General features: G+C 42.3%; 1 protein-coding gene across 2 annotated transcripts in view; it reads right to left on the reverse strand.

Moving 5' to 3' along the window:
- Positions 1-203: 203 nt before the first annotated feature.
- The window catches only part of LOC128650027 (uncharacterized), a 273,926-nt gene continuing 250,168 nt past the window's right edge, over positions 204-23,961 (reverse strand). For both annotated transcript variants that reach the window (XM_053703680.1, XM_053703679.1), the window contains one exon: positions 204-947. In XM_053703680.1, coding sequence (XP_053559655.1) covers positions 824-947 — 124 coding nt within the window. In that variant the 3' untranslated portion in view covers positions 204-823. The remainder of the gene's footprint in view (positions 948-23,961) is intronic.

Raw genomic sequence — 23,961 nt, forward strand, 5'->3', positions numbered from 1 at the left:
TCTGAAGTGCTGATCTACTCTTTTGTTCAGGGGGTGCTCTTTTCTTTGGCCAGTGTGCGTTGTAATTTCCACAGATGTTAGCCTGCAAGATTGGGGTGTGGTCAGGGGTTGCAGAGAGTGTGGTCTCCTCAGTTGGGAAAAGTTACCAATAAACATTCTGGAACTCCGGAAAATCTTCAAGGCTCTCCAGAGTTGGACTGACCTCAGGCCGGAATCTTCTGTTTTATTACAGTCAGGCAATGTCACAGTAGTGCCTTACATCAATCATCAAGGATGCAGTTCCTTAGCAATGAAGGAAGTGTCCCGCATTATCAGTTGGGCAGAACATTACTATTGCAGGATTTCAGCTATTCACATTCCAGGTGTGAACAATGGGGAGTCATACTTTCTCATGCCCACCTCGGACAAGCACATTTTTATACAAAAGTATGAGGTGTTTAACGTTCTTTTAAATATGTAGCAGTAGTGAAGTGAAATGTAATGATCAAGTAGATATGCATTATATAATGATTAAGAAACCACCTATACTTCAAATATTGAGTAATATAATCACTCTAGGCATAAGATTGCATGTTATAACTATAAATGCTACATTTGACAATAAATAGGATTAAGAAAATTATCAAGTTGCTTATCCAAAGGACTATGTCTATAGACACACAGCTAATTTTTTTTTAAGGATTTAGTTACCCAAAAGTTTGTTCACTGACTCATTTCCCCTCAAATGTACTACTACTAATGCTACATGCTCTGGTGGTTCTATTTCAAAATACTTAATTACTTTCAGAAAAATATGATGATATTTGACATACAAAATGATCATTTAAAATTTGCCACTGAGAAAGGAATGGTCCAGATTCAGGTATGTTGTGATAAAATCAGGAAAATCTCTCTTTTGAATTATCTCCATAAAGATTTCAGCAGCTGTATGGAGCCTCTGCTTCTCCCTACAAATAGGACAATATAATGTTAAACTGTTTGCGTACATATTTTACAAAAAACATAGAAATTACTATATATATATATATATATATATATATATATATATATACACACACACACACACACACACAGCTTTTCTTTCATGTAATTAGCAAGAGTCCATGAGCTAGTGACGTATGGGATATACATTCCTACCAGGAGGGGCAAAGTTTCCCAAACCTCAAAATGCCTATAAATACACCCCTCACCACACCTACAATTCTGTTTTACAAACTTTGCCTCCGATGGAGGTGATGAAGTAAGTTTGTGCTAGATTCTACGTTGATATGCGCTCCGCAGCAAGTTGGAGCCCGGTTTTCCTCTCAGCGTGCAGTGAATGTCAGAGGGATGTGAGGAGAGTATTGCCTATTTGAATGCAGTGATCTCCTTCTAAGGGGTCTATTTCATAGGTTCTCTGTTATCGGTCGTAGAGATTCATCTCTTACCTCCCTTTTCAGATCGACGATATACTCTTATATATACCATTACCTCTGCTGATTCTCGTTTCAGTACTGGTTTGGCTATCTACTATATGTAGATGAGTGTCCTGGGGTAAGTAAGTCTTATTTTCTGTGACACTCCTAGCTATGGTTGGGCACTTTGTTTATAAAGTTCTAAATATTTGTATTCAAACATTTATTTGCCTTGACTCAGAATGTTCAACTTTCCTTATTTTCAGACAGTCAGTTTCATATTTGGGATAATGCATTTTAACATTTTTCTTACCTTAAAATGTGACTTTTTCCCTGTGGGCTGTTAGGCTCGCGGGGGCTGAAAATGCTTCATTTTATTGCGTCATTCTTGGCGCAGACTTTTTTGGAGCAAAAATTCTATTTCCGTTTCCGGCGTCATACGTGTCGCCGGAAGTTGCGTCATTTTTTTGACGTTATTTTACGCCAAAAATGTCGGCGTTCCGGATGTGGCGTCATTTTTGGCGCCAAAAAGCATTTAGGCGCCAAATAATGTGGGCGTCTTATTTGGCGCAAAAAAATATGGGCGTCACTTTTGTCTCCACATTATTTAAGTCTCATTTTTTATTGCTTCTGGTTGCTAGAAGCTTGTTCTTTGGCATTTTTTCCCATTCCTGAAACTGTCATTTAAGGAATTTGATCAATTTTGCTTTATATATATGTTGTTTTTTCTCTTACATATTGCAAGATGTCTCACGTTGCATCTGAGTCAGAAGATACTACAGGAAAATCGCTGTCAAGTGCTGAATCTACCAAAGCTAAGTGTATCTGCTGTAAACTTTTGGTAGCTATTCCTCCAGCTGTTGTTTGTATTGATTGTCATGACAAACTTGTTAAAGCAGATAATATTTCCTTTAGTAAAGTACCATTGCCTGTTGCAGTTCCTTCAACATCTAAGGTGCAGAATGTTCCTGATAATATAAGAGATTTTGTTTCTGAATCCATAAAGAAGGCTATGTCTGTTATTTCTCCTTCTAGTAAATGTAAAAAATCTTTTAAAACTTCTCTCCCTACAGATGAATTTTTAACTGAACATCATCATTCTGATTCTGATGATTCCTCTGGTTCAGAGGATTCTGTCTCAGAGGTTGATGCTGATAAATCTTCATATTTATTTAAAATGGAATTTATTCGTTCTTTACTTAAAGAAGTCCTAATTGCTTTAGAAATAGAGGATTCTGGTCCTCTTGATACTAAATCTAAACGTTTAAATAAGGTTTTTAAATCTCCTGTAGTTATTCCAGAAGTTTTTCCTGTCCCTGATGCTATTTCTGCAGTAATTTCCAAAGAATGGGATTATTTGGGTAATTCATTTACTCCTTCTAAACGTTTTAAGCAATTATATCCTGTGCCGTCTGACAGATTAGAATTTTGGGACAAGATCCCTAAAGTTGATGGGGCTATTTCTACCCTTGCTAAACGTACTACTATTCCTACGTCAGATGGTACTTCGTTTAAGGATCCTCTAGATAGGAAAATTGAGTCCTTTCTAAGAAAAGCTTATCTGTGTTCAGGTAATCTTCTTAGACCTGCTATATCTTTGGCTGATGTTGCTGCAGCTTCAACTTTTTGGTTGGAAACTTTAGCGCAACAAGTAACACATCGTGATTCTCATGATATTATTATTCTTCTTCAACATGCTAATAATTTTATCTGTGATGCCATTTTTGATATTATCAGAGTTGATGTCAGGTTTATGTCTCTAGCTATTTTAGCTAGAAGAGCTTTATGGCTTAAAACTTGGAATGCTGATATGGCTTCTAAATCAACTTTACTTTCCATTTCTTTCCAGGGTAACAAATTATTTGGTTCTCAGTTGGATTCTATTATTTCAACTGTTACTGGTGGGAAAGGAACTTTTTTACCACAGGATAAAAAATCTAAAGGTAAAAACAGGGCTAATAATCGTTTTCGTTCCTTTCGTTTCAACAAAGAACAAAAGCCTGATCCTTCATCCTCAGGAGCAGTTTCAGTTTGGAGACCATCTCCAGTTTGGAATAAATCCAAGCCAGCTAGAAAGGCAAAGCCTGCTTCTAAGTCCACATGAAGGTGCGGCCCTCATTCCAGCTCAGCTGGTAGGGGGCAGGTTACGTTTTTTCAAGGAAATTTGGATCAATTCTGTTCACAATCTTTGGATTCAGAGCATTGTTTCAGAAGGGTACAGAATTGGTTTCAAGTTGAGACCTCCTGCAAAGAGATTTTTTCTTTCCCGTGTCCCAGTAAATCCAGTAAAAGCTCAAGCATTTCTGAAATGTGTTTCAGATCTAGAGTTGACTGGAGTAATTATGCCAGTTCCAGTTCCGGAACAGGGGATGGGGTTTTATTCAAATCTCTTCATTGTACCAAAGAAGGAGAATTCTTTCAGACCAGTTCTGGATCTAAAAATATTGAATCGTTATGTAAGGATACCAACGTTCAAGATGGTAACTGTAAGGACTATCTTACCTTTTGTTCAGCAAGGGAATTATATGTCCACAATAGATTTACAGGATGCATATCTGCATATTCCGATTCATCCAGATCATTATCAGTTCCTGAGATTCTCGTTTCTGGACAAGCATTACCAGTTTGTGGCTCTGCCGTTTGGCCTAGCTACAGCTCCAAGAATTTTTACAAAGGTTCTCGGTGCCCTGCTGTCTGTAATCAGAGAACAGGGTATTGTGGTATTTCCTTATTTGGACGATATTTTGGTACTTGCTCAGTCTTTACATTTAGCAGAATCTCATACGAATCGACTTGTGTTGTTTCTTCAAGATCATGGTTGGAGGATCAATTTACCAAAAAGTTCTTTGATTCCTCAGACAAGGGTAACCTTTCTGGGTTTCCAGATGGATTCAGTGTCCATGACTCTGTCTTTAACAGACAAGAGACGTCTAAAGTTGATTACAGCTTGTCGAAACCTTCAGTCACAATCATTCCCTTCGGTAGCCTTATGCATGGAAATTCTAGGTCTTATGACTGCTGCATCGGACGCGATCCCCTTTGCTCGTTTTCACATGCGACCTCTTCAGCTCTGTATGCTGAAGCAATGGTGCAAGGATTACACGAAGATATCTCAATTAATATCTTTAAAACCGATTGTTCGACACTCTCTAACATGGTGGACAGATCACCATCGTTTAATTCAGGGGGCTTCTTTTGTGCTTCCGACCTGGACTGTAATTTCAACAGATGCAAGTCTCACAGGTTGGGGAGCTGTGTGGGGATCTCTGACGGCACAAGGAGTTTGGGAATCTCAGGAGGTGAGATTACCGATCAATATTTTGGAACTCCGTGCAATTTTCAGAGCTCTTCAGTTTTGGCCTCTTCTGAAGAGAGAATCGTTCATTTGTTTTAAGACAGACAATGTCACAACTGTGGCATACATCAATCATCAAGGAGGGACTCACAGTCCTCTGGCTATGAAAGAAGTATCTCGAATTTTGGTTTGGGCGGAATCCAGCTCCTGTCTAATCTCTGCGGTTCATATTCCAGGTGTAGACAATTGGGAAGCGGATTATCTCAGTCGCCAAACGTTGCATCCGGGCGAATGGTCTCTTCACCCAGAGGTATTTCTTCAGATTGTTCAAATGTGGGAACTTCCAGAAATAGATCTGATGGCGTCCCATCTAAACAAGAAACTTCCCAGGTATCTGTCCAGATCCCGGGATCCTCAGGCGGAGGCAGTGGATGCATTATCACTTCCTTGGAAGTATCATCCTGCCTATATCTTTCCGCCTCTAGTTCTTCTTCCAAGAGTAATCTCCAAGATTCTGAAGGAATGCTCGTTTGTTCTGCTGGTAGCTCCGGCATGGCCTCACAGGTTTTGGTATGCGGATCTTGTCCGGATGGCCTCTTGCCAACCGTGGACTCTTCCGTTAAGACCAGACCTTCTGTCACAAGGTCCTTTTTTCCATCAGGATCTGAAATCCTTAAATTTAAAGGTATGGAGATTGAACGCTTGATTCTTGGTCAAAGAGGTTTCTCTGACTCTGTGATTAATACTATGTTACAGGCTCGTAAATCTGTATCTCGAGAGATATATTTTAGAGTCTGGAAGACTTATATTTCTTGGTGTCTTTCTCATCATTTTTCCTGGCATTCTTTTAGAATACCGAGAATTTTACAGTTCCTTCAGGATGGTTTAGATAAGGGTTTGTCCGCAAGTTCTTTGAAAGGACAAATCTCTGCTCTTTCTGTTCTTTTTCACAGAAAGATTGCTATTCTTCCTGATATTCATTGTTTTGTACAAGCTTTGGTTCGTATAAAACCTGTCATTAAGTCAATTTCTCCTCCTTGGAGTTTGAATTTGGTTCTGGGAGCTCTTCAAGCTCCTCCGTTTGAACCTATGCATTCATTGGACATTAAATTACTTTCTTGGAAAGTTTTGTTCCTTTTGGCCATCTCTTCTGCCAGAAGAGTTTCTGAATTATCTGCTCTTTCTTGTGAGTCTCCTTTTCTGATTTTTCATCAGGATAAGGCGGTGTTGCGAACTTCTTTTGAATTTTTACCTAAAGTTGTGAATTCCAACAACATTAGTAGAGAAATTGTGGTTCCTTCATTATGTCCTAATCCTAAGAATTCTAAGGAGAAATCGTTGCATTCTTTGGATGTTGTTAGAGCTCTGAAATATTATGTTGAAGCTACGAAATCTTTTCGTAAGACTTCTAGTCTATTTGTTATCTTTTCCGGTTCTAGAAAAGGCCAGAAAGCTTCTGCCATTTCTTTGGCATCTTGGTTGAAATCTTTAATTCATCTTGCCTATGTTGAGTCGGGTAAAACTCCGCCTCAGAGAATTACAGCTCATTCTACTAGGTCAGTTTCTACTTCCTGGGCGTTTAGGAATGAAGCTTCGGTTGACCAGATCTGCAAAGCAGCGACTTGGTCCTCTTTGCATACTTTTACTAAATTCTACCATTTTGATGTATTTTCTTCTTCTGAAGCAGTTTTTGGTAGAAAAGTACTTCAGGCAGCGGTTTCAGTTTGAATCTTCTGCTTATGTTTTTCGTTAAACTTTATTTTGGGTGTGGATTATTTTCAGCAGGAATTGGCTGTCTTTATTTTATCCCTCCCTCTCTAGTGACTCTTGTGTGGAAAGATCCACTTCTTGGGTAGTCATTATCCCATACGTCACTAGCTCATGGACTCTTGCTAATTACATGAAAGAAAACATAATTTATGTAAGAACTTACCTGATAAATTCATTTCTTTCATATTAGCAAGAGTCCATGAGGCCCGCCCTTTTTTTGTGGTGGTTATGATGTTGTATAAAGCACAATTATTCCAATTCCTTATTTTATATGCTTTCGCACTTTTTTATCACCCCACTTCTTGGCTATTCGTTAAACTGAATTGTGGGTGTGGTGAGGGGTGTATTTATAGGCATTTTGAGGTTTGGGAAACTTTGCCCCTCCTGGTAGGAATGTATATCCCATACGTCACTAGCTCATGGACTCTTGCTAATATGAAAGAAATGAATTTATCAGGTAAGTTCTTACATAAATTATGTTTTTTGGGGGGGTAAAAAGGTGTTGGTACTCTTTGATAGGCATGGGTATTTAAATGCCTCATTAGCAACCAAGCATTTGGCTCTTTTCAGAGCTGGTTATCTTCTTGTGAAGCAGCTGGGCCTATGTATGAGGTGCTAGTCTTTAGTGTGTGTAGCTATGCCTGTGTATGAGGTGCTAATCTTTAGTGTGTGTAGCTATGCCTGTGTATGAGGTGCTAATCTTTAGTGTGTGTAGCTAGGCCTGTGTATGAGGTGCTAATCTTTAGTGTGTGTAGCTAGGCCTGTGTATGAGGTGCTAATCTTTAGTGTGTGTAGCTAGGCCTGTGTATGAGGTGCTAGTCTTTAGTGTGTGTAGCTAGGCCTGTGTATGAGGTGCTAGTCTTTAGTGTGTGTAGCTAGGCCTGTGTATGAGGTGTAAGTAGCTAGGCCTGTGTATGAGGTGCTAGTCTTTAGTGTAAGTTAAGTAGCTAGGCCTGTGTATGAGGTGCTAGTCTTTAGTGTGAGTAGCTAGGCCTGTGTATGAGGTGCTAGTCTTTAGTGTGAGTAGCTAGGCCTGTGTATGAGGTGCTAGTCTTTAGTGTGAGTAGCTAGGCCTGTGTGTGAGGTGCTAGTCTTTAGTGTGAGTAGCTAGGCCTGTGTATGAGGTGCTAGTCTTTAGTGTGAGTAGCTAGGCCTGTGTATGAGGTGCTAGTCTTTAGTGTGAGTAGCTAGGCCTGTGTATGAGGTGCTAGTCTTTAGTGTGAGTAGCTAGGCCTGTGTATCAGGTGCTAGTCTTTAGTGTGAGTAGCTAGGCATGTGTATGAGGTGCTAGTCTTTAGTGTGAGTAGCTAGGCCTGTGTATGAGGTGCTAGTCTTTAGTGTGAGTAGCTAGGCCTGTGTATGAGGTGCTAATCTTTAGTATGTGTAGCTAGGCCTGTGTATGAGGTGCTAGTCTTTAGTGTGAGTAGCTAGGCCTGTGTATGAGGTGCTAGTCTTTAGTGTGAGTATCTAGGCCTGTGTATGAGGTGCTAGTCTTTAGTGTGAGTAGCTAGGCCTGTGTGTGAGGTGCTAGTCTTTAGTGTGAGTAGCTAGGCCTGTGTATGAGGTGCTAGTCTTTAGTGTGAGTAGCTAGGCCTGTGTATGAGGTGCTAGTCTTTAGTGTGAGTAGCTAGGCCTGTGTATGAGGTGCTAGTCTTTAGTGTGAGTAGCTAGGCATGTGTATCAGGTGCTAGTCTTTAGTGTGAGTAGCTAGGCATGTGTATGAGGTGCTAGTCTTTAGTGTGAGTAGCTAGGCATGTGTATGAGGTGCTAGTCTTTAGTGTGAGTAGCTATGCCTGTGTATGAGGTGCTAATCTTTAGTGTGTGTAGCTAGGCCTGTGTATGAGGTGCTAGTCTTTAGTGTGAGTAGCTAGGCCTGTGTATGAGGTGCTAGTCTTTAGTGTGAGTAGCTAGGCCTGTGTATGAGGTGCTAGTCTTTAGTGTGAGTAGCTAGGCCTGTGTATGAGGTGCTAGTCTTTAGTGTGAGTAGCTAGGCCTGTGTATGAGGTGCTAGTCTTTAGTGTGAGTAGCTAGGCCTGTGTATGAGGTGCTAGTCTTTAGTGTGAGTAGCTAGGCCTGTGTATGAGGTGCTAGTCTTTAGTGTGAGTAGCTAGGCCTGTGTATCAGTTTGTGACTAGTTTGTAAGGGTGCTTGGAGATAGGGAAATCAGTGAAAATAAATCAACATTAAACAATATACTAGTCATTTAACAAAATGAAGCTGTATTATCAATTGCAATGTCTTCTCAGGTATGAAGGTACAATATCATGCAGCGTACAAATAATGTTTAAAGGGACCTGAAACCCAACATTTTTCTTTCATGATTTAGGTAGAACATACAATTTTAAACAACTTTCTAGTTTACTTCTATTATCAAATGTACTTCATTCTCTTGGTATCATTTGTTGAAAGAGCAGCAATGCACTACTGGTTTCTAACTGAACACATGGGTGAGCCAATGACAATCTTTATATAAATAAATATGCAGCCAAAAATCAGCAGCGGGAACCTAGGTTTTTTGCTGCTCCTGAGCTTTCCAAGAAAAACCTTTCAGCAAAGGACAACAAGAGAAGGAAGCAAATTAAATGATAGAAGTAAATTGGAAAGTTGTTTAAATTGTATGATCTGTCTGAATCATGAATGCCTAATTATGACTTTACTGTCCCTGGATACACATTGGAAAGAATACATTAGTACCACAATCTATTCAGCCAGTATTTCCTCAGCTAATGTGTATGAAAATCTGCTTGCTGCCCAGTTAATCATCAGGGGACCTTTCCCAGAGTATAACCCTTCTCATTTTAGAAACTGAGCTAATAACATAAAAGAAAACCGGAGCACTCAGGTCACAGCAGTATACAGCTAGCCTCAGCATAGACAGATCACACAAATATCAGAGAGTATGCACAACAAAACAAAATTTATGCTTACCTGATAAATTTATTTCTCTTGTGGTGTATCCAGTCCACGGATCATCCATTACTTGTGGGATATTCTCCTTCCCAACAGGAAGCTGCAAGAGGATCACCCACAGCAGAGCTGTCTATATAGCTCCTCCCCTAAATGCCACCTACCAGTCATTCGACCGAAGACAAGCAAGAGAAAGGAGAAACTATAGGGTGCAGTGGTGACTGTAGTTTAAAAATAAAAAACACCTGCCTTAAAATGACAGGGCGGGCCGTGGACTGGATACACCACAAGAGAAATAAATTTATCAGGTAAGCATACATTTTGTTTTCTCTTGTAAGGTGTATCCAGTCCACGGATCATCTATTACTTGTGGGATACCAATACCAAAGCTATAGGACACGGATGAAGGGAGGGACAAGGCAGGCGCTTTAACGGAAGGCACCACTGCCTGTAAGACCTTTCTCCCAAAAATAGCCTCCGAAAAAGCAAAAGTATCAACATTTATAGAATTTAGAAAAAGTATGAAGCGAAGACCAAGTCACCGCCTTACAAATCTGTTCAACAGAAGCCTCATTCTTAAAAGCCCATGTGGAAGCTACCGCTCTAGTAGAATAAGCTGTAATTCTTTCAGGAGGCTGCTGGCCAGCAGTCTCATAAGCTAAGCGGATTATACTTCTTAGCCAAAAAGATAGAGAAGTTGCCGAAGCCTTTTGGCCTCTCCTCTGTCCAGAGTAGACAACAAACAATGCAGATGTTTGACGAAAATCTTTAGTAGCTTGTAAATAAAACTTTAAAGCGCGAACCACGTCAAGATTGTGTAATAGACGTTCCTTCTTTGAAGAAGGATTAGGACACAGTGACGGAACAACAATCTCCTGATTGATATTTTTATTAGATACCACCTTAGGCAGAAAACCAGGTTTGGTACGTAACACTACCTTATCTGCATGGAAAATGAGATAAGGGGAATCACATTGTAAAGCAGATAACTCCGAAACTCTTCGAGCCGAGGAGATAGCTACTAAAAACAGAACTTTCCAAGATAAGGGCTTAATATCTATGGAATGCAAAGGTTCAAACGGAACCCCTTGAAGAACTTTAAGAACTAAATTTAAACTCCATGGCGGAGCAACAGGTTTAAAAACAGGCTTGATTCTAACCAGAGACTGACAAAATGCCTGAACATCTGGAACCTCAGCCAGACATTTGTGCAAAAGAATAGACAGAGCAGAAATCTGTCCCTTTAAGGAACTAGCTGATAAACCCTTCTCCAATCCTTCTTGGAGAAAAGATAATATCCTAGGAATCCTGACTTTACTCCATGAGCAACCCTTGGATTCACACCAATGAAGATATTTACACCATATCTTATGATAGATTTTCCTGGTGACAGGCTTTCGCGCCTGTATTAAGGTATCAATGACCGACTCAGAGAAACCACGCTTTGATAAAATCAAGTGTTCAATCTCCAAGCAGTCAGACGCAGAAAAATTAGATTTGGATGGTTGAAAGGACCCTGAAGTAGAAGGTCCTGTCACAGAGGCAGAGTCCATGGTGGAGAGGATGACATGTCCACCAGATCTACATACCAAGTCCTGCGAGGCCACGTAGGTGCTATCAAAATCACTGAAGCTCTCTCCTGTTTGATCTTGGCAATCAGATGAGGGAGCAGAGGAAACAGTGGAAACACATAAGCCAGGTTGAAGGACCAAGGCACTGCTAGAGCATCTATCAGTGCTGCCTTTGGATCCCTGGACCTGGAACCGTAACAAGGAAGCTTGGCGTTCTGATGAGACGCCATGAGATCCAGTTCTGGTTTGCCCCAAAGTTGAATCAACTGTGCAAATACCTCCGGATGGAGCTCCCACTCCCCCGGATGAAAAGTCTGTCGACTTAGAAAATCCGCCTCCCAGTTCTCTACTCCTGAGATATGGATAGCTGATAGATGACAAGAGTGAATCTCTGCCCATCGATTATCTTTGAAACCTCCAACATTGCTAGGGAACTCCTTGTTCCCCCTTGATGGTTGATGTAAGCTACAGTCGTGATGTTGTCCGACTGAAATCTGATGAACCTGACCGCAGCTAGCTGAGGCCAGGCCTGAAGAGCATTGAATATCGCTCTTAGTTCCAGAATGTTTATCGGAAGGAGTGCTTCCTCCTGAGTCCACGATCTCTGAGCCTTCAGGGAGTTCCAGACTGCACCCCAGCCCAGAAGGCTGACATCTGTTGTTACTATTGTCCAATCTGGCCTGCGGAAGGTCATACCTTTGGACAGATGGACCCGAGATAGCCACCAGAGAAGAGAATCCCTGGTCTCTTGATCCAGATTTAGTAGAGGGGACAAATCCGTGTAATCCCCATTCCACTGACTGAGCATGCAGAGTTGCAGCGGTCTGAGATGTAGGCGGGCAAACGGCACTATGTCCATTGCCGCTACCATTAAGCCGATTACTTCCATACACTGAGCCACTGAAGGGCGAGAAGTAGAATAGAGAACACGGCAGGAATTTAGAAGTTTTGACAACCTGGCCTCTGTCAGTTCCCAGGAAGGAAACTCTTGTGAGAGGGGATAGAGAACTCTTCTTTTCATTCACTTTCCACCCATGAGACCTCAGGAATGCCAGAACAATGTCCGTATGGAACTTGGCAATTTGGAAATTCGACGCCTGTATCAGAATGTCGTCTAAGTAAGGGGCTACTGCTATGCCCAGCGGCCTTAGGACCGCCAGAAGTGACCCCAGAACCTTTGTAAAGATTCTTGGTGCCGTAGCTAACCCAAAGGGAAGAGCCACAAACTGGTAATGCCTGTCTAGGAAGGCGAACCTGAGAAACCGAAGATAACCGAAGATAAGCATCCTTTAAGTCCACGGTAGTCATGTATTGACACTCCTGGATCATAGGTAGGATGGTTCGAATAGTCTCCATCTTGAAAGATGGGACCCTGAGAAATTTGTTTAGGATCTTGAGATCTAAGATTGTTCTGAAGGATCCCTCTTTCTTGGGAACCACAAAGAGATTTGAATAGAAGCCTTGCCCCTGTTCCTCCTTTGGAACTGGGTAGATCACTCCCATAACTAGGAGGTCTTGAACACAATGTAAGAATGCCTCTCTCTTTATCTGGTCTGCAGATAATTGTGAGAGGTGAAATCTTCCTTTTGGGGAAGAAGCTTTGAAGTCCAGAAGATATCCCTGGGACACAATTTCCAACGCCCAGGGATCCTGGACATCTCTTGCCCAAGCCTAGGCGAAGAGAGAAAGTCTGCCCCCTACTAGATCCGTTACCGGATCGGGGGCTGATCTTTCATGCTGTCTTAGAGGCAGCAGCAGGCTTCTTGGCCTGCTTACCTTTGTTCCAGGCCTGGTTAGGTCTCCAGACCGGCTTGGACTGGGCAAAATTTCCCTCTTGTTTTGCATTAGAGGGAGTTGATGCCGCGCTTGTCTTAAAGTTTCGAAAGGCACGAAAATTAGTTTTTTTGGTCCTTAATTTATTAGACCTATCCTGAGGAAGGGCATGACCTTTTCCTCCAGTAATATCAGAAATGATCTCCTTCAGTCCAGGCCCGAATAGGGTCTGCCCCTTGAAGGGAATGTTGAGAAGCTTAGACTTTGAAGTAACGTCAGCTGACCAGGAATTAAGCCAAGAAACAAATGAATTGGCTAGCTTAAGCACTTTAAGCTTGTCAAGTATATCATCCAATGGAGTTTCTACCTGTAAGGCCTCTTCCAGACTCAAACCAGAAGGCCGCAGCAGCAGTGACCGGGGCAATGCATGCAAGAGGCTGGAGAATAAAACCTTGTTGAATAAACATTTTCTTAAGGTAACCCTCTAACTTTTTATCCATTGGATCTAGGAAAGCACAACTGTCCTCGACGGGAATAGTTGTACGCTTAGCTAGGGTAGAAACTGCTCCCTCCACCTTAGGGACCGTTTGCCATAAGTCCCGTGTAGCGGCATCTATTGGAAACATTTTCTTAAAAATAGTTGGGGGAGAGAACGGTACACCTGGTCTATTCCATTCCTTAGTAATAATTTCTGAAAACCTTTTAGGTATTGGAAAAACATCAGTGTAAACAGGCACTGCATAGTATTTATCCAATCTACACAATTTCTCTGGCACTATAATGGTGTCACAGTCATCCAGAGTAGCTAAAACCTCCATGAGCAACACGCGGAGGTGTTCAAGCTTAAATTTAAATGTAGACATATCAGAATCAGGTTGAAGCATCTTCCCTGAGTCAGAAAAATCACCCACAGAAAGAAGCTCTCCTGCCTCAGCTTCTGCATATTGTGAGGGGATATCAGACATAGCTACTAAAGCGTCAGAGAGCTCTGTATTTTTTCTAGTCCCAGAGCTGTCTCGCTTTCCTTGTAACCCTGGTAGTTTGGACAATACCGCTGTAAGGGTATGATCCATAACTGCCGCCATGTCTTGGAAAGTAAACGCCATGGGCGCGCTAGATGTACTTGGCGCCACTTGAGCGGGAGTCCCTTGAGCGGGAGTCAAAGGTTCTGACACGTGGGGCGAGTTAGTCGGCATAACTTCCCCCTTGTCAATTTCCTCTGGTGATAAATCTTTTAAAGACAGAATATGATCTTTATAACTTAAAGTAAAATCAGTACATTTGGTACACATTCTAAGAGGGGGTTCCACAATGGCTTCTAAACATAATGAACAAGGAGTTTCCTCTATGTCAGACATGTTTAAACAGACTAGAAATGAGACCAGCAAGCTTGGAAAACACTTTGATAAATGTAAACAAGCAAAAAATAAAAACGGTACTGTGCCTTTAAGAGAAACAAATTTTGTTAGAAATTGAAAAACAGTGATAAAAAGCAGTAAATCTTACGAAATTTTTACAGTGTGTATAATAGACTAACAGAGCATTGCACCCACTTGCAAATGGATGATTAACCCCTTAGTTTCAAAACCGGATCAAAAAAACGATATAAACGTTTTTTAACAGTCACAACAAACTGCCACAGCTCTGCTGTGGCCCTACCTGCACATACAACGACTTTTGAAGGCACAAACACCCTTTGTAGAGGTCCTAAGTGTTCAGGGGACTCCTTCAGGGAAGCTGGAACTCTCAAGCTGCAAAAACTACTGCACAATTTAGGCCTGAAATTAGGCCCCTCCCAACCTGTACTCACAGTGAGAGGGCCATAAAAAACTATCCCTAGGCAAAATCTAGCCAGCCATGTGGAAAAAACTGGGCCCCAATAAAGTTTTATCACCAATATGTAGAAAAAAAACGTTTAAACACTTCCAGCAAACGTTATCTTATTTTCAGTGTGAGAAAGTAATAAGAATATTACCTTTTACAGCAGGCATGATACTAGTCGTTATTAAATCACTGTAATCAAACTGTAATTAAACTGTATTAACAGCATTTTCTAGCATATTCATTTCTCAAGAAAAATTTAAACTGCACATACCTCATAGCAGGAGACCCTGCACGCCATTCCCCCAGCTGAAGTTACCTCATCTCTTCAGTTATGTGTGAGAACAGCAATGGATCTTAGTTACAACCTGCTAAGATCATCAAAAACCACAGGCAGACTCTTCTTCAACTTTCTGCCTGAGGCTAAAACAGTACAACTCCGGTACCATTTGAAAATAATAAACTTTTGATTGAAGATAAACTACATAAATTCACCACATCTCTCTAGCTACTTCCTATCTTGTCGAGAGCTGCAAGAGAATGACTGGTAGGTGGCAGTTAGGGGAGGAGCTATTTAGACAGCTCTGCTGTGGGTGATCCTCTTGCAGCTTCCTGTTGGGAAGGAGAATATCCCACAAGTAATGGATGATCCGTGGACTGGATACACCTTACAAGAGAAAACATAATTTATGCTTACCTGATAAATTCCTTTCTTCTGTAGTGTGATCAGTCCACGGGTCATCATTACTTCTGGGATATTACTCCTCCCCAACAGGAAGTGCAAGAGGATTCACCCAGCAGAGCTGCATATAGCTCCTCCCCTCTACGTCACCCCCAGTCATTCGACCAAGGACCAACGAGAAAGGAGAAACCAAGGGTGTAGTGGTGACTGGAGTATAATTTAAAAAAAATAACTACCTGCCTTAAAAACAGGGCGGGCCGTGGACTGATCACACTACAGAAGAAAGGAATTTATCAGGTAAGCATAAATTATGTTTTCTTCTGTTAAGTGTGATCAGTCCACGGGTCATCATTACTTCTGGGATACCAATACCAAAGCAAAAGTACACGGATGACGGGAGGGATAGGCAGGCTCTTTATACAGAAGGAACCACTGCCTGAAGAACCTTTCTCCCAAAAATAGCCTCCGAGGAAGCAAAAGTGTCAAATTTGTAAAATTTGGAAAAAGTATGAAGCGAAGACCAAGTTGCAGCCTTGCAAATCTGTTCAACAGAGGCCTCATTCTTGAAGGCCCAAGTGGAAGCCACAGCTCTAGTAGAATGAGCTGTAATCCTTTCAGGAGGCTGCTGTCCAGCAGTCTCATAAGCTAAACGTATTATACTACGAAGCCAAAAGGAAAGAGAGGTAGCAGAAGCCTTTTGACCTCTCCTCTGACCAGAGTACACGACAAACAGAGAAGACGTTTGTCGAAATTCCTTAGTTGCCTGTAAGTAAAATTTTAGGGCACGAACTACGTCCAGATTGTGTAGTAGACGTTCCTTCTTCGAAGAAGGATTTGGGCACAAAGAAGGAACAACAATCTCTTGATTGATATTCCTGTTAGTGACTACTTTAGGTAAGAACCCAGGTTTAGTACGCAGAACTACCTTATCCGAATGAAAAATCAAATAAGGAGAATCACAATGTAAGGCTGATAACTCAGAGACTCTTCGAGCCGAGGAAATAGCCATTAAAAATAGAACTTTCCAAGATAACAACTTTATATCAATGGAATGGAGGGGTTCAAACGGAACGCCCTGTAAAACGTTAAGAACAAGGTTTAAACTCCATGGCGGAGCAACAGTTTTAAACACAGGCTTAATCCTCGCCAAAGCCTGACAAAAAGCCTGAACGTCTGGCACTTCTGACAGACGTTTGTGTAACAGAATAGACAGAGCTGAGATCTGTCCCTTTAATGAACTAGCAGATAAACCCTTTTCTAAACCTTCTTGTAGAAAAGACAATATCCTAGGAATCCTAACCTTACTCCAAGAGTAACCTTTGGATTCACACCAATATAGGTATTTACGCCATATCTTATGGTAAATCTTTCTGGTAACAGGCTTCCTAGCCTGTATTAAGGTGTCAATAACTGACTCAGAAAACCCACGTCTTGATAAAATCAAACGTTCAATTTCCAAGCAGTCAGCTTCAGAGAAGTTAGATTTTGATGTTTGAAAGGACCCTGTATCAGGAGGTCCTGTTTTAGAGGTAGAGACCAAGGTGGACAGGATGACATGTCCACCAGGTCTGCATACCAAGTCCTGCGTGGCCATGCAGGTGCTATTAGAATCACTGATGCTCTCTCCTGTTTGATTCTGGCAATCAATCGAGGAAGCATCGGGAAGGGTGGAAACACATAAGCCATCCTGAAGTCCCAAGGTGCTGTCAGGGCATCTATTAGGACTGCTCCTGGATCCCTGGATCTGGACCCGTAACGAGGAAGCTTGGCGTTCTGTCGAGACGCCATGAGATCTATCTCTGGTTTGCCCCAACGTCGAAGTATTTGGGCAAAGACCTCCGGATGAAGTTCCCACTCCCCCGGATGAAAAGTCTGACGACTTAAGAAATCCGCCTCCCAGTTCTCCACTCCCGGGATGTGGATTGCTGACAGGTGGCAAGAGTGAGACTCTGCCCAGCGAATTATCTTTGATACTTCCATCATTGCTAGGGAGCTTCTTGTCCCTCCCTGATGGTTGATGTAAGCTACAGTCGTGATGTTGTCCGACTGAAACCTGATGAACCCCCGAGTTGTCAACTGGGGCCAAGCCAGGAGGGCATTGAGAACTGCTCTCAATTCCAGAATGTTTATTGGTAGGAGACTCTCCTCCTGACTCCATTGTCCCTGAGCCTTCAGAGAATTCCAGACAGCACCCCAACCTAGAAGGCTGGCGTCTGTTGTTACAATTGTCCAGTCTGGTCTGCTGAATGGCATCCCCCTGGACAGATGTGGCCGAGAAAGCCACCATAGAAGAGAATTTCTGGTCTCTTGATCCAGATTCAGAGAAGGGGACAAGTCTGAGTAATCCCCATTCCACTGACTTAGCATGCATAGTTGCAGTGGTCTGAGGTGTAAGCGAGCAAATGGCACTATGTCCATTGCCGCTACCATTAAGCCGATTACCTCCATGCATTGAGCCACTGACGGGTGTTGAATGGAATGAAGGGTGCGGCAAGCACTTTGAAGTCTTGTTAACCTGTCCTCTGTCAGGTAAATCTTCATTTCTACAGAATCTATAAGAGTCCCCAGGAAGGGAACTCTTGTGAGTGGAACGAGTGAACTTTTCTTTTCGTTAACCTTCCATCCATGTGACCTTAGAAAAGCCAGTACTAACTCTGTATGAGACTTGGCAGTTTGAAAGCTTGAAGCTTGTATCAGAATGTCGTCTAGGTACGGAGCTACCGAGATTCCCCGCGGTCTTAGTACCGCCAGAAGAGCACCTAGAACCTTTGTGAAGATTCTTGGAGCTGTAGCCAATCCGAATGGAAGAGCTACAAACTGGTAATGCCTGTCTAGAAAGGCAAACCTTAGATACCGGTAATGATCTTTGTGAATCGGTATGTGAAGGTAAGCATCCTTTAAATCCACTGTGGTCATGTACTGACCGTCTTGGATCATGGGTAAAATTGTCCGAATAGTCTCCATTTTGAATGATGGAACTCTTAGGAATTTGTTTAGGATCTTTAAATCCAGGATTGGTCTGAAATTTACCTCTTTTTTGGGAACCACAAACAGATTTGAGTAAAACCCTTGTCCCTGTTCCGACCGTGGAACTGGATGGATTACTCCCATTAACAATAGTTCTTGTATGCAGCGTAGAAACGCTTCTTTCTTTGTTTGGTTTGTTGACAACCTTGACAGATGAAATCTCTCTCTTGGAGGAGAGTATTTGAAGTCCAGAAGGTATCCCTGAGTTATTATCTCTAGCGCCCAGGGATCCTGGACATCTCTTGCCCAAGCCTGGGCGAAGAGAGAAAGCCTGCCCCCCACTAGATCCGATCCCGGATCGGGGGCCCTCAATTCATGCTGTTTTAGTGGCAGCAGCAGGTTTCCTGGCCTGCTTGCCCTTGTTCCAGGACTGGTTAGGTCTCCAGCCTTGTCTGTAGCGAGTACCAGATCCTTCTTGTTTTGGAGCAGTGGAAGTTGATGCTGCTCCTGCTTTGAAATTCCGAAAGGAACGAAAATTAGACTGTCTAGCCTTAGGTTTGGCTTTGTCTTGAGGCAGGGCGTGGCCCTTACCTCCTGTAATGTCAGCGATAATTTCTTTCAAACCGGGCCCAAATAAGGTCTGCCCCTTGAAAGGTATATTAAGTAATTTGGACTTAGAAGTTACATCAGCTGACCAGGATTTTAGCCACAGTGCTCTGCGCGCCTGAATGGCGAATCCGGAATTCTTAGCCGTAAGTTTAGTTAAATGTACTACGGCTTCCGAAATGAATGAATTAGCTAGCTTAAGTATTCTAAGCCTGTCCGAAATGTCGTCCAGCGTAGCTGAACTAAGGTTCTCTTCTAGAGACTCAATCCAGAATGCCGCTGCAGCCGTGACCGGCGCAATGCATGCAAGGGGTTGCAATATAAAACCTTGTTGAACAAACATTTTCTTAAGGTAACCCTCTAACTTTTTATCCATTGGATCTGAAAAGGCACAGCTATCCTCTACCGGGATAGTGGTACGCTTAGCTAAAGTCGAAACTGCTCCCTCCACCTTAGGGACCGTTTGCCATAAGTCCCGTGTGGTGGTGTCTATTGGAAACATCTTTCTAAATATCGGAGGGCGTGAGAACGGCACACCGGGTCTATCCCACTCCTTAGTAATAATTTCAGTTAGTCTCTTAGGTATAGGAAAAACGTCAGTACTTGTTGGTACAGCAAAATATTTATCCAACCTACACATTTTCTCTGGTATTGCAACTGTGTTACAATCATTCAGGGCCGCTAACACCTCCCCTAGTAATACACGGAGGTTTTCCAGCTTAAATTTAAAATTTGAAATATCTGAATCCAATCTGTTTGGATCAGAACCGTCAGCCGCAGAATGAAGCTCTCCGTCCTCATGTTCTGCAAGTTGTGACGCAGTATCTGACATGGCCCTAGCATTACCAGCGCACTCTGTTCTCACCCCAGAGTGATCACGCTTGCCTCTTAGTTCTGGTAATTTAGCCAAAACCTCAGTCATAACAGTAGCCATATCTTGTAATGTTATTTGTAATGGCCGCCAGATGTACTGGGCGCCACCATATCGCGCACCTCCCGAGCGGGAGATGCAGGTACTGTCACGTGAGGCGAGTTAGTCGGCATAACTCTCCCCTCGTTGTTTGGTGAAATTTGTTCAATTTGTACAGATTGACTTTTATTTAAAGTAGCATCAATACAGTTAGTACATAAATTTCTATTGGGCTCCACTTTGGCGTTGGCACAAATAGTACAGGTCTCATCCTCTGAATCAGACATGTTAAACACACTAGCAAATAAACTTGCAACTTGGAAATATTATTCAAGTAAAACACAATGAAAAAACGTACTGTGCTTAAGAAGCACTGAAAGATATATAACAGTTGAAATCAATAAACTTTGAAAAACAAAACACAAAAAAGGCTTGTTCCCATTAGCAAAGAAAAACTAACCCTGATGGCATAAAAAAGTTAAAGAATAAACGTTTTTTATCACAGTCAACTACAATCTCACAGCTCTGTTAGATTACTTCCCTCAAACAAGCTTTGAAGACCCCTGAGTTCTGTAGAGATAAACCGGAACATGCAGGAAAAAACAATGAGCTTCTGACTGAAATTTTTGATGCGTAGCAAAAGCGCCAAAAAAAGGTCCCTCCCCCTCACACACAACAGTGAGAGAGATTAGTAAACTGTCATAATTAGATCAAGCAACTGCCAAGTGGAAAAATAGTGCCCAAACATTTTATTCACCCAGTACCTCAGAAAATGAAAACGATTTTACATTCCAGCAAAAACGTTTAACATAAATTAAAAGTTATTAAAAAGCCTGTTGCTTTGCAATTAGGCTAAAGTCTTATATACACAGTGTAATTCCAGTGAAGTACCATTCCCCAGAATACTCAAATATTAAATATACATACATGATATTATGTCGGTATGGCAGGATTTTCTCATCAATTCCATTGTCAGAAAATAAAAACTGCTACATACCTCTTTGCAGATTAAACTGCCCGCTGTCCCCTGATCTGAAGTTTACCTCTCCTCAGATGGCCGAGAAACAGCAATATGATCTTAACAACTCCGGCTAAAATCATAGTAAAAACTCTGGTAGATTCTTCTTCAAACTCCACCAGAGAAGGAATAACACACTCCGGTGCTATTAAAAAATAACAAACTTTTGATTGAAGAAATAAAACTAAATAAAATCACCATAGTCCTCTCACACATCCTATCTAGTCGTTGGGTGCAAGAGAATGACTGGGGGTGACGTAGAGGGGAGGAGCTATATGCAGCTCTGCTGGGTGAATCCTCTTGCACTTCCTGTTGGGGAGGAGTAATATCCCAGAAGTAATGATGACCCGTGGACTGATCACACTTAACAGAAGAAATATGCTTTTTTTTTCACAACCAGACAACTTCTTGAATAATGATGACCTGTGCACTCTGAAGTAGACAGAGTTTGTAATATTGGTTTTCAAATCAGCCAGAGAGCAACAGACCTTTAACCCTTGCAAAGGGATTCATCTCACCCCCAGCACAATGTTCCCGCACGTTAGTGAAGGAAAGATAAACCAGAATAGTTTTCAGAAGCTACTGCAACTCATGATGGATTACATGACCGCAATAACTGTTCACAGGAAAGCTAAAGGGGAGGTGATTCCTCTAATTACAAAACCACATCTAACAACATAATTACCAGTCAGTTTGACAAGCTGCAAAGCCTGAGCCACTTCTCATGTAAACACTAAGCTGCAGCATTACTCTCACTAAGCTGTGCACATTTCAGAATAGTGTGTTTGCACACAAAAAAAACAACTGCCGTTTACTGCAGTGTCCTAGCCAGAGTGCTGCCATCGCAGGTCTACCTGCCCTGCTTTTTCTGTAGACGCTCCGGATCTTGCTTGGTGAGGGGAAAGTCAGGGAGGGCAGAGTGCATAGTGAATGGAACAGCCTCAGCTAGGTCTGCAGCAGTTAACTTGGATTTCTGGTCCTGTGTAAGAAGTGAAAATAAAAAGGGAAGAAGAACAGCACACCTGTAACAACCAGTTTTGGTACTCCCTATGTTTTTTTGTATAGTTTTCTTATTACTTCCAATATCTGAATGGACCAATTGGTCTTTGAGACTTTTATTTCTCTTAAATGCTGTCATGGGCATATTTTTAAAGGCCTCTATTTGTGGATTACAGTCCCTAATTATATGCCAATACTTTCTCACAATCTGATTAATTTTGAGAGTAAGTCTATTATACTGAGTAATAAAAATTAGCCTCTCTTGTTCATCAACCTTATTTTTTTGTAGGTTCGAAACGTTGTTCCTGTAAACTTTTGGGCCCAACTAATGAAAATAATGGTCTTTTAAACAAAGATTTCTTCTGGTGGCTGGAGTGCTTTGGATGTATGACCCTGTGTAAGAAGTGCACAGTTTGAAATCTGGACATATGATAACACTCAGGAGGCTCTCTGGGGGTATACACCAATGACCCCAGCATAGTGCAGCATTGGTTTAAGGCTTACTTACTTTAGAAGCTGGGAATCTCGGATGCCATCCTCTACACAGTCTGCACATCAGAAACTTGCAAGACACATACTGATGTCTAGACCTGAGGGCGGAGTCAGAGATTTCCAGTTTATAATATAAATAAGTTACATTTTGCAACGTTTCCCGCTATGCCTTTTCCATCTAAAGGGGAGGAGAGTCCACGGCTTCATTCATTACTTTTGGGAAATAAGAACCTGGCCACCAGGAGGAGGCAAAGACACCCCAGCCAAAAGGCTTAAATATCTCCTCCACATCCCCCAGTCATTCTTTGCCTTTCGTCACAGGAGGATGGCAGAGAAGTGCTGAAGATTCGGAGCAGTCTCTTATGGAGGGTAGTACTCTTCGGAATGGGACTGGAGTTTTAAGTAGTCCTGTCAGCCTCTCAGTGAGAGCCTGGATGAAAGTTAGAGTCCGGAGATACAGGGAGAGTCTTTCTGCAAAACCATTCAGACTCATATTAACAGCTCCACAAGCAATCAGTGTTGACAAGTTTCGCTGCCTGCTTTCTGCACTCAAGTCCTTGTCAGGAGCGATGCTTCTACCTGTCACACTTGAAGGGCCGTGTTCCTGTTCCACGGCGTTGATTCTGGTAAGATCGTTTCATTTTTTATACATAATGATAACACAGAAGACAGGGTCACAGTGTGGCACCTTTTATCTTATGGAATCAAGGGTTAATATTCCTAGAGAGGGGGTTATTGAACAGGGGGGTTAATACATAACATTGTTTAATGTGTTATTGCTAAATTATGTGCGAGATGTGGCTCTGGCAATGATGGAACTTCAGGTTGACTTCCGGGAGTATTTGCGCGGCCTATTTTTGCGCGTTTTCTCCTTAGTGCAGGGGCGGTCTTGTGAGGCATTCCAGGTGACTGGGTGTGAGTTTCAATTCCTCTGTTGATCAGCGGCATAGGAGACAAAGCGGTTTCTGTAGTCCGGGTCATAGGAGGTGTTGAGTGCCCCAGTCATTGGAGTATAAAGGTGCCTGGTTTTTAAGCTAGTCTAGTCCATAATAAAAGCGCAAGCTATGGAGGACTCTGATACGTTAGAGGGTACCGCTTTAACAAATTCTCATACCTGTGTTTATTGTGAGGAGGTTCTTGTAGATCAGCCTGCTCAACTATGTTCCACATGCCTTGATAAAGCTGCGACATCTAAACCTAAAGGGATGTCTAGTACTACTGAGCCATCCGCCTCTGAGGGCTCCCCGTCCCGGGAGGTGCGTTCCCTGCTTTCAACTCCGAGTGCACATGCAGCACCCCAGGGTCCAACCATTACTCCTACGGGAGAGATTTGTTGGCCGTCAGATTTTGCGGATCAACTGTAAACGGCGGTATCGAAAGTGATCCATGCCTTCTGCTAAGCGAAAGCGTAGGGCGTATCAAGGTGGCCTGGCCCAGGGGTTGTCTACGCCTATGGAAATATCAGAGGCATTATATGATGACGAGGCCCACTCTGACTCTTCGGAGGAAGCTCCTTCTTGGTCGGAGTCCATGTCATCTCATCCTCCGGCTGTGGAGGAGCCTGAGTTTGGTTTAGTATTGAGAATTTGCGCTTTTTGCTGAAGCAAGTGCTTGCTACTCTGGAGGTTCCGGAACCGAAGCTCCAGAGCAACCTTTGATTCCTAAGCTTGATAAGGTATATGAGGACAGGGTGGTGCCTCAGACCTTCCGGTTCCTGTTAAGATGGCTAATATTATTAAGAATGAATGGGAGCAAT

This window comes from Bombina bombina, chromosome 2 (assembly GCF_027579735.1).
Source record: "Bombina bombina isolate aBomBom1 chromosome 2, aBomBom1.pri, whole genome shotgun sequence".
Classification (NCBI taxonomy): domain Eukaryota; kingdom Metazoa; phylum Chordata; class Amphibia; order Anura; family Bombinatoridae; genus Bombina; species Bombina bombina.